At 38.0% G+C, this 17,845-nt stretch overlaps 1 protein-coding gene across 1 annotated transcript in view; it reads left to right on the forward strand.

The window, feature by feature from the left end:
• LOC122987452 (glutamate receptor ionotropic, kainate 3) overlaps positions 1 to 17,242 on the forward strand; it is a 106,271-nt gene extending 89,029 nt beyond the window's left edge. The window contains exons 12-16 of the mRNA XM_044359348.1: positions 2,667 to 2,785; positions 9,115 to 9,332; positions 12,318 to 12,543; positions 12,780 to 13,030; positions 13,775 to 17,242. Coding sequence (XP_044215283.1) covers positions 2,667 to 2,785; positions 9,115 to 9,332; positions 12,318 to 12,543; positions 12,780 to 13,030; positions 13,775 to 14,140 — 1,180 coding nt within the window. The 3' untranslated portion in view covers positions 14,141 to 17,242. The remainder of the gene's footprint in view (positions 1 to 2,666; positions 2,786 to 9,114; positions 9,333 to 12,317; positions 12,544 to 12,779; positions 13,031 to 13,774) is intronic.
• Positions 17,243 to 17,845: the final 603 nt, after the last annotated feature.

The following is a 17,845-nucleotide window of genomic DNA, read 5'->3' on the forward strand; positions in this document are numbered from 1 at the left end:
GAATAAATAATCTTGAATTCTAAAAGCAGTGTGGGTAGTTGATTAAAAGATGCAGTATCTTTCAATATCTAGTTATAGCTTTTTCGAAACTGTTAATAAGGAAAATAGGGCAAATAGCAACTGATTATGTTTCTGCATTCTATCTGTGATCAGATGTATTTATACCCAAGAGTGTGACATGTAAGTTTTCTTTGGGTTTGCTTTGCTTGCCATGTGTGTAGTGTATTGTGTCTGAACAAAAACCACTAATAATGAATGGCAGTGTTATTATAAAGTGAAAATAAATATAGTTTTCTAATGATTAGAGGCACTGAAATGTCAAACGACATGCATGTTGAACCATAAGGCTGTGCAAATTCAATTCAATATAAGGTTTGCAAGAGCCAACATAGCGCTTTTGCTGTGTTGCGTTTGGATGCCAAGCTGTTTCCAAATCACCTCCTCTATGTGTAGGCTGCACTCTTGGCCGACACTTAATAGTGTTGTTCAGCAGACAGGTTTGTATAGGATGGTTCAGCATACAGTCTGAAAGAAAGCTCTTGGCTCTGCTTGCCAGCACAACCTTTTTTAGAAATTAGCAGAGAACCAGGGGTAGCCTTTTGAATCAGCGTTGATACATTGTTTGTGTAGAAACTGCACTCAAAAGTATTGAAAATAGACATTCCTCTTTTTTCTTTATTTGTGCTATGTGTAAGTCCAGTTCATGTATACTTTGGATGTGTATAATGCCTCTCTTGTTTTCCTTGCCTCTTCACTATCACATATTATTTGACCATGACTTTCAATTTCACATTAAAGTAAAACAAAATGAGGTTGAAGGAATGAATTGAAATGGTGGAGAGTACCATATTTGTGCAGCAGTTGCCCAAGGCCTCTCTGATGTCTGCAAATGTTATTAAGGGCACATGAGTAGGGAATATTAAGGGAAACACTTCAAGATGGAAACGCTAGTGAGCATATTTGACAGTAGTCATTTTAATGCACAACAAACAACACTTAGGCATCCCAACTTTGGGCAAAAACACTCTCATATTGTTCATCAGTTCAGCTGACTGATTGCTTAACTAAGATCAGAAACTTGAAGGATGGCTGGTTAAGACACATCATTATGGAGCTGCTTCATGATTAACCATCAGTCATGTTCAGTGTCTGATTAAAACAGACTGCTGACATGTTAGAAAATATTTCTGCAGCATGTAATTAGATTGAAGTGCATCTAACTCATCAACAATATAAATTTCAGTCAATTAAATCTTTCCAGATTATTCTCATTGTGGTCCCTCAGAAATCACAATATGCACTCGAGGATTCACCATAGTGGCTTCCAGTGTTGTGGACCATTCTAGTTGCTTATCTGGTTTCAGAAAGAAAAAAGGGGTTCTCCAGCCATTAGCACTTTGTACTATATCTCATCAAAGAAACAGATATGCCACATTTTGACGATACACTATTAGTAGTCTAAGGGATCTGGTTTAACCCAGAATAAAGAGCCAGAAAATGGTTTTTCATATTATATAAATAAAAGTGGAAAGTAGTGACATTTAGCATGTTTTATCTCAGCATCTGCCTCTGAAAATGACTTGTACAATAAAAGGTGTGCAGCATTTTCAGCAACTGTCACACTAAATGGCAGAGAAATGGAAAGATGCATGCTTTATGGTTTTATGTGACTTTAAGAGGCATCTTAATGCCTCACATTCTCAAATATGACATTTTATACCTTCTGAAGAATGATATTTTTGTGCTTCATTGGTCACCTTTAACTACAAAGCATATAAAAAATAGTTGAGGGGATTTTTAAAAGGCAAAGCTTACCCGGGACCAGTTGATTTTAAAATGTTTTGATGTGACATTTGATAACAGATTGACAAAAAGTAAGTTTTCACATTTATAAAACCAGTAAAACTACTATGTGTGATGACATTGTTCTCTACATGTTCTCATGTTATGACCACACTCAAAGTAGCTGCACTAGCCAATGTTTTTATGTGAATAATGGATCAAAGGACTATGTATAATGTGAAAGCTGTTGCTCAGTGATGAACCCACAGAAGTGTATCATTCAACTCTGCAGTCCCTTTCAGTTCCATGGCAGCTTTCTAATGTCAGCTCATTGTTTTGGTTTTACGGGCCGCAACTTGTTTCCAGCAGCAGTGGGCAGCTGTTTTCAGTGGAAACGTTCTGACTGTCCAACACCAAACGGCAGATAAACAAAGTTAGTGACTACGTGGAGCACAAAGTGGACCATTTATCAGCTCAAGAGACAGATATTTTTGTCAGGAGTTGGTGGAGACCAAAACAGAGCTTAAAGGAGAGTAAATATTGTGTCTGCTGGATGTGTAAATAGACGGCAGCTAATGTGCTTGTCACAACAAGGTTGTGTATCCAGCTTGTTCTGCTGCCCTCAAGTGGCCAGAAAAAATCAATTAATGCTGCTTTAACTGCTCCTTTGTATAGCTGCTATTCTAATGCAGACATCAGTAGTTTTGTTACTGTTCTGTCCAAACCTGACATGACTCCAAACTAAAAGCCAAACTCGAAAATAGCTGTAACTTTTAGAAAAGCTCTGTGAATGGTGTTAAGATAGAATAAAGAAGACATTTTCTCAGATCTTGTAACTGGTAAAGATTTAAAAACAGCTTTCTAACTTCTTGTCTTGTTCTCAGGTTCAGCCCATATGAATGGTACGACGCCCATCCTTGTAACCCTGGATCAGATGTCGTGGAGAACAACTTCACCCTCCTCAACAGCTTCTGGTTTGGAGTCGGTTCCTTAATGCAACAAGGTATGGCGGCAGACACATCCACTTCCCTGTCAAAAACAATACTACCACACCACCACCCCCCTTTTTCTGCTGCACTGCTAGCTCCCACTTTCTGCCTCTTTAACTGACAAGCTCCATGATTTCCATTTCGTGACTGTTTCATAAGACATTTATCTGTCAAGAACAACTGCAGAGCTCAGTCTTACATGACAAAGGCAGGCTGTTGTCACCTACCTGCTGTTTAAAAAAGGAAGAGTGGGTGCCAGGCATTTGTCAGAGATTGGCAGGTGTGGATGGAAAACACTGCTGCATTTATTTCCTCATAACGCAGTTGCTGGCCCTGCTCAAGAGCTTTCTGAGTGTTGGGACAAAAAGGGTAAGTTGAGGGACATGTCTGACAAATGCTAGCTGTCAGCCTTGCTAGAGCTGGCTGCTGTGATGTTTCCAGTGCTGCGTAACTTGCACTGAGAATGACCCATTGCAGAGTATCCATACATCTCATCCAATGAGATGACTCATTGGATAACTATCCAAGTTCCCTAACTATTAGATGTCACTGCAATCTGGTTTGATGCTAATGTATAAATCTGAAACTAGGTGTCATATATTTATAGAGATAGAACAAAAGAAGTTTTCTCCTTCCAGTACAAGAACCTAACATGTATTACTAAACCTCCCACTGCAGATTTAATTTTACCTTTTCACTGAAAACCAAAGGGATACAAATAGGTTTTCACTTGCTAGGTGTCCCTTAAAGGAACAGGTAAGCAGATGAAGGCCCAGAAATGACATAATGAAGTCAACTGTGGAGGAAAAAGACCCAAGTAATAAAATGTTTAACCTCAGTGTAACAAGACAAATCAAGGAGGCTTAGTGAGACTCAGCAGTGGATCTTTGCCCGTAAGGATAGCAAACACATTCAGCAATTCATTAAGCACAGAAGCTCGGCAGCACTCTTGTGAAACTGCATAGCAGCTCTGCCAATTTGCCGGTGCAGGCAGAGGGCTATGAGCGTAGCACCAGTGTGCCGGGAGGGAGAGCAGAGAGAGAATCAAAACAAAATGAGCTAGTTAGTAGCCTATATTACTAAACAGGGGAGAATTCTCCATTATAATTTGTACTGTGGCTCACAGTGTTGTCGGTCAATTTCTAAACTCTAGTGTTTCTCATATTTACTGTACAGTAGATGAATGAAGCAGCTGCCAATCAGTTCTTATTGACAGTTCCCTGAATAGATTTTTTCTCATTGGGATATCGAAGTTAATATGAGGTCCATGGAATTTGCTAATATTTCACAATGTATGTTTTCCCAGCAGGTTTTGCCATATGATGACTATGAACATATAATACATACTTTTATTTATCCTGCAAATCTTTATATTACCATTTCTGTATGTGTTTAAGTAGAAGAATTTAAAAAAAATATCTTAACAGTGATTTTGAACATTTAATTTATTCCACTTTAGGATGACACCGACTAATTCTGACTTTCTGTGACACCCATTTTGTGCTACAGTACCTTGTAACACATGCTGCAAGGTGGTATTTGCAGCGAGGTATATTTTGTCTGTGTCACATAAACAGGCAGCCCGTGCTTGTCTGCCAAACACGGTGACAGCAGCTGAGACGGAAGCCATTTCCTTGACATGTTTAAAATGCAAATGGATGTGTTTGAGGGGATGGGAAAAAAAAAATCTACCAGCTTGTCTGTGGGAGGGAGGTGTCATAGACAACACAAAGAACACAAAATATGAGGAGGTGCAAAAGCAAACACTTTATGTACTTCAAATGCATTCCTGGGGGTCTCAGTAGGCTTTTGCTCACAACAAACATATGTCTGATCATTTCCTGTAAATTGGTTTCCCTGTATAAAATAATTTTTGAAAGTATGTTTGATTTATGAGTTGTCTTATTCCCAATTCTTTCATTCTCTGACATTATTCCTTCATTTTCTAAAATATATTTCTTCTCTAAATATTACCAAGATCTAAATCTTAAATCTAGAATATTGTTTTCTTTATTTACTACTTTATACAAGAACTAATCTATGGTGGCATTTGTTTTGTGGTTTAAAAACAGAAGTTGTAACTTTGCCCCTTCTTTAGATTCAGAGCAAGATTTACTTGCAATGGAATAAACATTTCCATTCACAAGTGCCATTATTTAAGAGCAATTAACAACTAGTAAAAGCCTCAAGCTCTGAAAGGGAGTTTTTGTGTGATGACTCCACAGAGAGAATGCTAAGTGCAGGTAATCATTCTCATGGGAAGACCTGGTTTTCTCGTGTTAAGGTGAGGCATTGCTAGTGGGGAGAAACACTCCAGAAAACCTGAGCATCATGTTTAGCACGATGCACCACTAAATCCACAGAGTACATCCTTTTCCCAGACTGACAATTCAAAACATTAGATGCAAAACATTCTGCTTATTTATTCAAAAGAGAACAGCAGTGTCAGAGTGATTTCTTTATGATTTCCTCATATGATACAGAGGTTGGTTTTAGACTAAAGACATACAGTATCTACTGTTCTAAACACTAAAAAAATTGATTGACTTCTGGAATAGTTTCAAACTCACAGACAACTTGGAGCCTAAAACACTGACAGTTTCCATCAGTGTTGATTAACTAAGAATATTTATGCATACTGAGAAACTGTTGAAAAAGAACAGAAGTCCTCAAAACATATCATAAGTCTGCTTGAGAAAATACATGTAACAGGAGACAAAGTAATAATCTTGAAGATTTTCATTTAAATGAATGTCTGTTAAGTCACTATTGCCAAATGAGGAACGCAAAGATGATTTAGCCTATGGCCCACATTCCAGGGAAAAAACACAAGTGATGCACAGTTAGTGACATGTTTTCTATCACCAGGCAGTGGTTGGCCCGCCAAAGAGGGTAGGCGGAGCTATCGCAACAGACTTGCTCTTCAACTCACCTGTGTGTGAAGCGGCATACTGTTTTTTCCAGTCTGGGCTAGCATTGACGTCACACAGGCAACACTGTTTGGATCTCTGGGAAGTGAGGTTCCAAAAACACACCTGCAGTTACCACTTATCGCCATAGGTGGCGACAGAGAATGAAACAGATATCTTCGAGATTGTTACTTTAAAAATGCAACAGCACAGTTTTTCTCAGACTAAAAGAATCTTCAAAATTCAAGGATCATTTTAAATGTTTTTAAGAGTTGAGCTCTCTTTTGAAGCTAGTGAGTGGACTGGCTCAGGTGAGTTTTTGAAATATTGTTACTACAGTGAGCTTGCTTCATATTAAAAAAATAAACAGTTGGATAAACAGTTGGAAACAGTTGATGAATGGATAGTAAAACCAGGCATAATGGATGTGTGTTACTGCTGGATATTTATAAAATGATGGTGAACGAGATGCTGTAGTGAGCTAACATTTGCGATGCTGCATTAGATTAGGTAGCTAACATTAGCTACTTCATAGCTTGTTTTCCTGCCCAACAATAAAACATTATATGGTGTACCTCCCTACAATTTAAGGGAATACCTTGACATTACAGGTAATACGCTAATTTGCTTATTTGCACTTTCCAAGTGCTAGATGAGAAGATCAACCACTCTCAGATCTGTCAACATTAAGTACAGCGCTAGAGCCAGGTGATTGCCTTAGCTTAGCATAAAGACTGGAAAGGGGGGGGGGGGGGTAGTTTTTCTGGCTCTCTCTATGAGACTGTAAAATATTACTGATGATATCTTTAGAGGTAAAGTCAGCGATTCTAACCTAATACACTATTTTGTCAAATTCAAATATCTCCTCATGGTTTGCTAGCTTTCCGTTCTGTGTGTGCGCTGAAAAAAAATCTGGTGTTCACACACATCACTGGCTCTTTAAATGGGCATGTAACACAGTGTCTTGGAGTGAGCCACACAACACCATTCCAGCCAATCAGCAGGGGACGTTCGTGCACGTGCACAGGACAAGGGGAAGTCATCAGAGCAGCTGTCTGTGTGAGGACATGACAGTCTCCCGTCTCCAGCACTCGTGGCCAATTCATATAGAAAGTGTTTTCTCACGGAACAGATACACTTCCATTTTATTAAATGTGTCAATCCACACTGAATCCAAGACAGTCTCACCAAACTTATTAACCGTATCAATGAATCAATAAATACAAATACTGTCGATTTCTTCCCGTGGAGCCAACATGCACACTATCTTGGTTCAGTAAATTTCTGCTGTCAGTCAGCCTGGTGAAGGCAGTTTGTCCGGCTGCTGTCCTCTCAGTTCTCCAGGAACTGCAGCTGTCAGTCGGCTGCTTATGTGGACAGAGATACTGAGCACAGGTCGAGTGAGAAGTGGGGAGGGGGCAGTGAGGTGGTGAGTGTGGATGGACTGTTCACATGAAACAAAACTTTTTTTCCGCTTTTGATTAAGTGTGAGAGGAACAGAAGTGACTCTACAGCTGGCATCGCTCTGAATTCTGCCATCTTTCTCTTTAGGTTGTTGCCTTGGCAATGTGTGTCCATGAATTTGAGGGGTGGAGCTTCTGAAAGAGCATAAAGGGAGGGGTGTGTTTTTTTGGGTGTTTAGTTCAAATATCAACAATCTTTCTCCAGAATGACTGACTCTACCTTTAAAGCACCTTCTGCAGGTCTTTTATTCATTTAAAAGTATATTCTTAAATTACTTTGTAAAGCACTTTTTGATTGCAAGTGAATTCCTGAACCTACCACTCCACACATCTCACAATAATCTCTGCACTTCAGTGTTTTGTACCTGTAAATATAGTCTAGTGTGAATGAGCTGTGCAGCAGTCTTTGAGATAGATGAGATGTTTTGGTTACTGAAATAGTGTCAGTATCATCTCCCCTGTAAGAACATTTATATTTCCATGGTTTACAAGATAGGAGTCCTTCTTCAAGGAAATGTATGGCATATTGACACTGCTTTATTTTCCGGGCACCATATGACTGATCTGCTTTTTGTATTTATATTTATTAGTGTTGTGATGCAGTGCTATATACTGTTCCCTGCTGACAACAGCGCTTTATAGTGGGGAATTCAATTGAGTTGCTTGACTTCATTTTTAGTGCAACCAGAGAATGCATCTGGGTGTTCCCTATCTGAAGTCATAGTGAATTAAGGGATGGTGCCTTCTTGCCTCGTTTGTAACCATGTAGTCTTTGTCAAACCACAAAGGACAAATCCAATCAAATTTGGTAGAAGAGGTTAAAGAGCTGACCACTCTGCCCCCCTTCTGTGGGCTTGTTACTCTTCAGAATTGCCCTCATAAATCTTCTCAGTAAAGTAACAGAGTGCACAAAGCACAAGGGTATTTTAAAGGTTGTCAGAGATGAGATATAAAGTAACTTTAACACCAGTCAGTGAGCCATTGTAAACATAGTATTACTCAGCAGAGGACTACTCAAAGTCAAGGCTGATGCAGAGGTGCACTGTCAGTCTATCTAGGTAATATATATTGTTTTTTCATTTCACATTTTTATACAGGCTGTGATAATTTGTTTGTAAAACACATTACTGTGTACATCCAGTAATCCTGATAAGCTATAAAATGACATCATAGGATTAATGTTAGAAATGTTGATTTGTGAATTACATGTGACATTTCAAGAAAAGACATTCAGTGACTTTGCATTACTGGATAAATAGAGTCTCTCAAACTTATTGATTTTACTTATTAACATATGATCTGACATCTCATATCTTACATTGATGTTGTTATCACAGATCAACTTACATGCCATCTGTTTTACCAAAACTCATTTCACACAAAAGACCCAGTAATAGACTAGGATCAACTGCAAATGCCGTTAATCCTCACTAGATACATCTAAATTGGTAATCTAATACCAGCAGTGCTTTAGCAGTAGAAAGCTGTTGAGTGTGATTACAGTACGTGCAATTATAAAAGCAGCAAATACCACACTAATACTAAACCAATCTAGAAATATTAGATGTAGAGATAGTTTTTATATTCCCTGGGTTTTTGATATATGTTACATCTTCACTTTAAACCTATTTTGTTTTATTGTTGTCAAATTCTAAAGGCTTACATGAATTAAGAAAGGCTTTTATGCCTAATATAGAAGCCTGGGCAATATACAGTTACACCAGGCTCTCAGCTTGTTGTGTGCGTTCTTAGTTTGAGCTAAACTGCCAAACTGGCTTCATTTTCTGTTTCCTCACTGACAGTGTACCTTGATCAACACCAGCAGCAATGCCAATAACATTTGCAGGCTAATTAACAAAAACTGAAGCGATAGTAATGTTTCTGCATTAGTTGAGTTCGGTTACAGTTTTGGCAGGTGCACTTTTAGATAATTAATGGCTCAATCCTCTCTTCACTTTGTGTTGCATACAGGCTCAGAACTGATGCCCAAAGCCCTGTCAACCAGAATCATTGGTGGGATCTGGTGGTTCTTCACACTCATCATCATATCATCCTATACAGCTAATTTAGCAGCTTTTCTTACTGTGGAGAGAATGGACTCGCCTGTGGACTCAGCTGATGACATCGCCAAGCAGACCAAGATTGAGTATGGTGTGGTCAAAGATGGAGCAACTATGTCTTTCTTCAAGGTACAGTACAAATAAAGAGTGGCTATTATTGAATCAGGCTATTTTGTCATTATGAAGGTTCATATTTAAAAAATAATACAAGCTAGATCAATTACAGAAGGAATGATGTAGCTGTAACATATGTCAACCACAATGTTGTCATAAAAATGTGTTCCTCGCTTATTTCAGTTTGAAAACAGTTGTACTGTAGCTGAAGCATGCTAAGCACAAACATGTACAGTGGTAATAATGTAAAATTTATGTGTTAAGAAATGAGGCAAGATGTTGATCTTGAGTTTTTATTTGACTTTTCAAAAACTTTTTTTTTCCTATATAGTAGGCCTATATTTCCAAAGAAAAAAAATCAATTCCATTCCACAAAAGAGACTACATATTATATATCTATCTATCTATCTATATATATATATATATAAGTATATATATATATATATATATATATATATATTTCCAGTTAGATCTTAATTCCCACAGCAAAGGCAAATTCTTCAGCTTCTCCTCTTCTCTACACTGTTTGATGTGTTCCTCCATAATGATTTTTTTATTCCGAAGTTTCAGCGTTTGCCTGCGGGGTCTTTGACTTTATTTTATTATTTTGAGCTTTGCTTTAGATGCTGCTGCTGCTGTGGTGCTGAATAACACATGTAACAGAGTTACAATTTCTCCGAGTAAGAAAATGAAAACACTGCACATTTCTATTGAAGACAGTCCATAAGTTTATGATATTTAATAGCAAAATAGAAAGAAAAAAAAAAAAGATTCTTCCAGGGCATCTGTCTGCCCTAGTTTTTATGCCTCCAAAAATTGGTAGTTGAGTATCTCATAAATACTGAATGCTTCATTGTTGAGTTTGCTGAATGGTGTGTATATTGGATACTCCAGCTTTGATTATATAATTGGGTTAAGGGTTTTAGCTGATACCATGTACGTTTAAAAAAAAAAATAGAGGTGTCTTGAAATTGCAATCCATTGTGAGCTGCTAATCATAATAATATACTGTAAGATTGCTTTCTCATTGTATTGGTATCTCATGAATATTAAATATCTTGTAATGAATCATTTTGCATCTAGATCCAATTCAACACGTTGACCATTTGAAAGAAATCAACCTTCAGTTTTTCTGAATAGCTGTCTAAAATAAAGTTGTTTTAGAAAATTTTATGTACTTTGATCAGTTGCAGTTGTGTTTGTCGCATCAAATAGAGGGAGACACAGGTGTCTAATTACCTCATCAGAGCTGCAAGGCTCAAGTGCCCTCTGCTCCCTCTTGCTTTTACAGAAAGGCCTAATGATGTTGACTCAGTGAGGCAAAGAGGCATGATAAATACTGAGGAGACCGGGGGAGGCTTTGCAGATGTATGTAACAGGATGGATTTGGTCCTAAACTTATTTTATGGTGACACTGTTCTTTTTTTTTACCGTTGAATCTAATCAAATGTGATATGAGTTGTAGCTTGAGAAGAACCCACTTTAATGACAAGTCAGCAGAGAGCAATTGATATTATTAATGTGAAACCACTAGTCAAACACTGCACCAGATGCAATTCTGTAACTTTTCTGCAAGAATACATGTCAAGGGAGAATTAGTTGATATTGTGGTTGTGGACTGGCAAAATCCACTGCCTATAGACTTTTATTCTGATTCTGACTTGATTCACTACATCCAAGGGCTGCAGAAGGTGTGTTGGATTTGTGTATCTGAGATTGTCATTTCATCGTTCCCACTCACATTTAATCTGAAATCCATCACGATAGTCTTCAAACATATAATATATGTTCACTTCTACTAATTTATTTCACCAGCAAGCAAATGTTTTAGTGATGACTGACCAGGGACAGATTATCTAAATACCAGTTGATCCGATACGTCTGTAGCGTAATGATTATGTTGAATTGCATTAGAGGCATAATCAAAGGTTTGCAGCCACTGCTTGCCGGGAGCTGCCACAGAGGTTGTCACGTCACCTGAAAGCCCTCTTATGAGGAGCTGTTGTTTCGTTAAATTGCACTTTGTATTAAGAGCGGTGAAGGGCATGGCTAAGCAAGCCAGCTGTGTTCTAGGAAAGTAGTTTTCATCTATTGCTGAAAGGGTGAAAGACATTTCCGGATGTGGTTATAGTTGTCATTTTGAACTCTTAGCAGAAATAAGGGGTCTACTGGTAAGCAGTCTTTATCATGAGGCCTCTTTTAAATTACACATTGCTATAATGCAAACTAGCATCAGTTGTACTAAGTTTCCATTTTTCTGTCTGACCTCACCTAAAAGAAGAATCATTAAATCTAGCATCTAAAATGCCAACTTGTCAACACCTGCCATATCTCCTACTTGGTACTTTTATGTTTTAATATCATATCTCAGTTTTAAACAACCAGGACTATGCTTCTATTGGAGTTATACATAATGGACGGCTTCTTATAATAGCATCTTTCACAATTTGAAATGGCTTATAGTCTTTAGACAGTAATTATCTAGGATTAGACATGGCATAAATGTGACCTCATATAAAACTGCATGAAATACCACACAGCCTGATGCAAGACTAATGGAGAGGCTGCTTATTGCTGCTTCACTAGCACTTATGAGAATAGATGTGCACAAAGCTTCAATTTACTGTCCTTTTAATCCTGTGACAATGGAGATCTGTAATCATATAAATATATTTGGTCATTTACTAAAAAAAAAAATGTATTCTTAAATGCTATAAATGTGCAAATACAATTCTGATCAGGCATTTTAAAAATACCCATGAAGATATTCTGCCAGTCACCAGGACTACAGAGAGACTAGCAGGATCTCTTGGTTAGCAGTATCTTCAGCTTTAACACCTTGGGCTATAATGTTTGAAAGTTCTTTTGTTCAAGCTCAACCCCCTTTTTAAGTGCTAAAAGCATTGTATATTTTTCAACTACTTCTTCCTCACCTGCAGCCCGGGAGATTGTTCAAATGAGGTTCAAAGGCACTTTTTTTTTTTCTTCCATCCCTTACAGAAATCTAAGGTTTCTACTTTTGAGAAGATGTGGGCCTTTATGAGCAGCAAGCCAAGCACATCACTGGTGAAGTCTATTGAGGATGGGATTCAGAGGGTGCTGAAGTCAGACTATGCTCTCATTATGGAGTCCACCACCATCGATTACATCACTAGGCGGAACTGTAACCTGACACAGGTGGGAGGGATTATCGACAGCAAAGGCTATGGAATCGGCACTCCCCTTGGTAAGACCTGTGAATGTCCATAGAATACATTTGAGGCTACCAGGTCATAGAAAGTTATGCGTTGCCTTTTGAAAGATGAGTGTGAGGGCTGGCTTGTCAGTTAATGCATCAGCACAAGATGTTTTTTTTTTTAGCTACCAGTCAGACAGTATGCCACAACGTGTTTATGAACCTTATTATCACAGAATCCAGCTGGTGTTTCTTCCAAAGTAAAACAAACCTTATGTTGCTTCCAGGCTCCCCGTACAGGGACAAAATCACCATAGCAATCTTAAGCATCTTGGAGGATGGGCGCCTACACATGCTGAAGGAGAAGTGGTGGAGTGGGAGCAGCTGCTTGGATGAAGAGCGTCGCGAGACAGGCCCCATGGGTATCCAGAACCTGGGTGGTATATTCATTGTGCTGGCATCTGGCCTAGTGCTGTCTGTTTTTGTGGCGATTGCTGAATTCATCTACAAACTAAGGAAGACTGCAGAACGTGAGCAGGTATATGTCCCCATAAATCGCATGCAGAACGCTATATAATTTGATGTTTACTCTGTGATTATGATGTATGAAGAAAATGAATTACATACAATACATTAATTACACTCCACCAGGATTTTAGTTTATTTCACCTCGATTTTAGCAGTGAAGTTACTAACCATGCCTGTTTTGCTATGATACTTATTCTACATAGCCTCTAAACCAAAGCTGTGCTCTATTCATGGCTTTTAGTTCAAACATGTTATAAAAGGATTTGCATGCCTTTGGCTAATCCCTAGGAGTACTTGGCCATAACACCACAACATTTACTTATTTTAACAGGCATAATTGCAAATTGGAGCATAGAGAATTAATCCATTATTAGTCATTGGAGATGTCAGAATAGCATGAACCCTTTACTGTTGTAAATCACTAATTTGAGTCATACTAAGTGAGTAGCTGCATGCATGCTCATGCAGCGTACTTGTTCATTCTTTCTGACACAGCAGCAATAATGAATCGTGTGCAGGTTGCATGTGGCGGTGGTGCAATTTGACATTGCTGTTAGCCAGGGACGCACACACATACTGCACACACACCAGTGTTAACACAACATGAATGTTATGCTGTAATGCATTTTGTGCTCTTTAGACTGTCGACACTCTCTGCTGTCAGAACAATTTAAAGCTAAGGCATTTACCCCCCGTCCCTTTCCCCTCTTCTCCTTCTTGCTCTCCTCCCCGCATCCTCCCTTTTTGCCCAGAGGTCTTTGTGCAGTGCCATGGTGGACGAGATCAGACTGTCGTTCACCTGCGAGAGGCGGGTGAAACACAAGCCTCAGCCTCCAGTCATGGTGAAGACGGATGCAGTGATCAACATGCACGCCTACAACGACCGACGACTCCCAGGAAAGGACAACATGAGCTGCAGCACTGGGATGACTCCCGTGTTCCCGTGACAATGCGTTCTCCCCAGGGCAAGAACCTCCTGAGCAATGTGTCAGGGGCGGTGCCAGAGACTAGAGACAATGGCATAGACGGGATCATCAGATTCACCATTAACCACAGTGACATGGGGACACTAACAAAACATGGGCAACTCAAAATGGCAGCATCAGCCACGCAGGTATGACAACATTCAAAGCTGTATTCAAAACCACAAGAGGTAAAAGAAATATTTGGGGGAGGTTCTAGGATTTTTTTCCGTTCCTGAGAAGGGAAACCCAAATAATCAGTTTCAAGTCTGATGTTTACGTGCGCAAAACAAAAACACAAGAAAATATACATTAAAGGAATCCTCAATCAGTGGAAAGACTGAGAATTTATTGGGAAATACGGACTGAAGCAAGAAGAAAGGCTTTGTTGAGAATGGCAATAAATGACAGATATACAAGGAGGAAAAAGGAAGAGCAGTTTTCATTGGAGATCAGTGTTGCCACATATTAAGTTATGACATCAAGTTCTTACTTTACTCCTGTTGATTTACACAAACTCCTGAATGGCCTTTGACAACAGAAAGTAATGTTACCTCAAACATGTTGTCTAGGCTCCAACGGTTATCTTTGAGTCATAAGCTGCAGGATATGAGACTTGAAAGCATGGTTCACAGTGACACATGTGATAACTTGGACTACACATAATTAGGAACACACATTCAGTATCTGCAGTATCGTTCTTGATGGAAACCCATAGAAAGATATAAACAGTCCAACAATAAATATACATTTGATGAAGTTGTGACGTGTAATTAACTATATTGTTACACACAAGCAATTAATCACTGATGCAAGGCAAAGCTAGAATGGGGAGATGTTGAAAACAAGAGATTCCACCATAGACCATTGTCTACATGTTGTCATGGGATTTGATTTATTTGAGCAAAAGTACATTTTATGTCAAAATTATTTTGTACATGATTGAATTTTAAATCAGTTAAAATATGTATTGCCAAAGATGTGACCATTCAACAGAACTATATACAGAAAAGTACAGGGCCAGACTGCTTACTAAGCTTTTCGGAGAGCACTCATCTTGTGCTCAATGCAAAGCAAATTGGAGAAGTCTAAATAGGACTATTAAGGGATCTTCCTTTAACAGTTTTTCCAACCATGCAGGGTAATATGTATCCAAAGTAAATTGTATTTGGCACAGTCATGACATTGTATTTTCTGGCTTTGCAAATCACCTCATCTCAAAGTATTACAACACTAATGTAAAACAATCATTGCTAAAAACATAAGAAAAAGAAAATCAATGGATGGACTTCCTGAAGCAATGCCTTTGTTAAAACATTTGCAGTTCTGGGTAATAAAAAATGAGCTGATTTCAAAAGTTTAGGCTCACTTTTAAAAATTGTGAAGATGAAGTGGTAGCATGTCTGTAACCTGTATGTACAAAATAGGATGGAAGGCATTCGATCAGGTATTTGTTTGTTTAATTAAGAATTGTAAGTCACAGAGACAAAAGGTAAGAGACTGTGACCTTAACCTAACTAAAGTGCATTTTTTAGTGCATTTCATTGTGACGTATCCATCAAACTAAATCCCTGTACTGATATACATTTCAACAGTTAATTTCTAAGTGTGATCTTGGCAGGTTTTTGGCAGCAAACTGATTGTTTTGCATTATGTGCATCATGAAAACTGGGCAAGAGTTTGACTTTGAAAGGAAAGATTTTGAAGACTGTCTATCTCAGACTAGAAAGCCACAGGCCTTTTCTGTTTAATAACCTAATGTGGACAGAGTAAATTCATACTTGTTGTGTGAACATACTGAAAGATAATGTGTGGTGAATAGATAGAAGAAAGATGATGATTTTGTGTGTTCATGTTGACCTGAATGCCTGTTGAATAAGTGTATATCTTCAGCAAGTGTCATGCCGTAAGAAGATTCGAGGAGTCTGTAAGCTGCTGTCACCTGGGAGCTGAACCAACAGCAAACCTCTGTGAGGTTTACGTTGTCGATACATCGAGACAAAAAATCGTAACTGTCTATGATTCAAGGAAACTCCAATCTGTAAAACTTAGCATTGGTTTGGTAGAGATTCATTGTATAATTGTTTATTGATTCCCTTCTGCAAAGTAGAGTATGTAGATAAGATCAGCAGGAGAAAATGTATTTTGCTAAATTTATACTGTTATAAATGAATTCTGTTCACAGTCAAATATGTTATAGATGCTATTTATTTCATTAGAGAGGTCACTTTAACCTACTTCCTCACTTTACCCCAGATCCACAGCCCTAAACCTTGTTTATTTATTGAATGGAAATGCATTATATTACGGTATATTGGATTACTATCATCCAGATGGGAAAATGTATGTAAATCTTCTTTTATGATGGCTAATATATTTCTACAAGGTGAAGATGAAATGGAAATATTGAGCCTCCCCAAGAAATTAGGGGACACTCCCTTAGAGTAGGGTTTATCTTATGTAACTGGATCTTTACTCCTCTTGAAAACCCAATTAGGCCCTGGTCTAAAGTATGGCTGCGGCTGAAACGTGGTTATACTGTATTACTGTTACCCCTCATGTGTACTGTAGCTTTTCATGAAGGTGATTCAAAGACTCAAGTTTGCTTGTATTTCACTTCTGTAATATGTGAAAATAATTGAAAATTTCATCATAGTCAAAATTATTTGAAATCACAACAGAGTTTCTGATTTGGCTGATTCAGTCAATTTGGTTACTGAATATACACATCTTTTTTTTTTTATAAATTAATGTGAATAATAATGTCATTTTACACAAAATTGTATGAAATGTGAGAGAAAAGTAATGCAAAATGTAAGCTACATAACCTGTGTTCCATTAGCAGTGTGTGATATGAGTTTTAATTTTCCAGCAGTCACGACAGTATGCCTTTTTTATGTATACCTTTCTTTTGAGTTGCACAGCTTCTATCATTTGGCAGAAAACCTCTCAAACAATACGATAAATATGTTGGTGCCAACCAGGGTTTTCTTTGTGGACATGCAGAATTTCTATGAATATAGTTTTTGTAAGGTTTTGTAAAAAAAAAATGGAAAAAAAGATTTTGTTTTCCTAGTAACTGTATGTGTTAAGAGAACATTAGAATAACCAACATCTGAGTAAAAAACATGGGGAAATTCAACAAAATATTATAGAAAAGCTATTGAATTATTTTCTTTTTAACACACTGTGAATAATTCAATTGTACAGTTTGCTGTATGGGTTATATGAAGTTTTAAATAAAAAATACAAACTATTTATATCTCTTGTTGAGCTACTGCTTTATTGGTGTTGTGTTACAGTGCTAAATAATTGTGAAACATAGATTTAGCTGGTAAATTGAAATGTGTGTCCCCTTTTTTGAACAGAACATTGTTAATATTGATGATTGAATTTTGATGTGCTGTAGATTAGATTAGATTTTAATGACCCCATTGGGTGATCACAGCACATAACAAGATACAGATATTAATAATTTAAACATAAAATGTAGCTAATTATGGTAAAAATAAGGCTACAACATAATCATTAACAGCTAGTCCAAGTGTACTATGCTGGCTATTGTACAATATGTCAGACTTAAGAACTAATGCAGAATAAAACAGAGCATTGTTGAACAAGAGAAGAGGGAAGGAATAAACATGTATGCTTCAAATGGTGCTCATGCATGGATGACTACATGCATGTGTCGTGACGTGAGGTAGCCGATCGATGGCGATAGGGAGAGATTAACCTTGCTTGCGTTGAGATGGCAGACGTGCGTGTTAAAAAAGCAGGGGAAACCCCAGGCTATGGCGTTGAGAAACAGCGGGCACATAATGAGCGATGGGCAGGGGCCTTGCGCCTAATGGGAAGATTTATTA

The sequence above is a fragment of the Thunnus albacares genome, chromosome 8 (assembly GCF_914725855.1).
Source record: "Thunnus albacares chromosome 8, fThuAlb1.1, whole genome shotgun sequence".
Taxonomy (NCBI): domain Eukaryota; kingdom Metazoa; phylum Chordata; class Actinopteri; order Scombriformes; family Scombridae; genus Thunnus; species Thunnus albacares.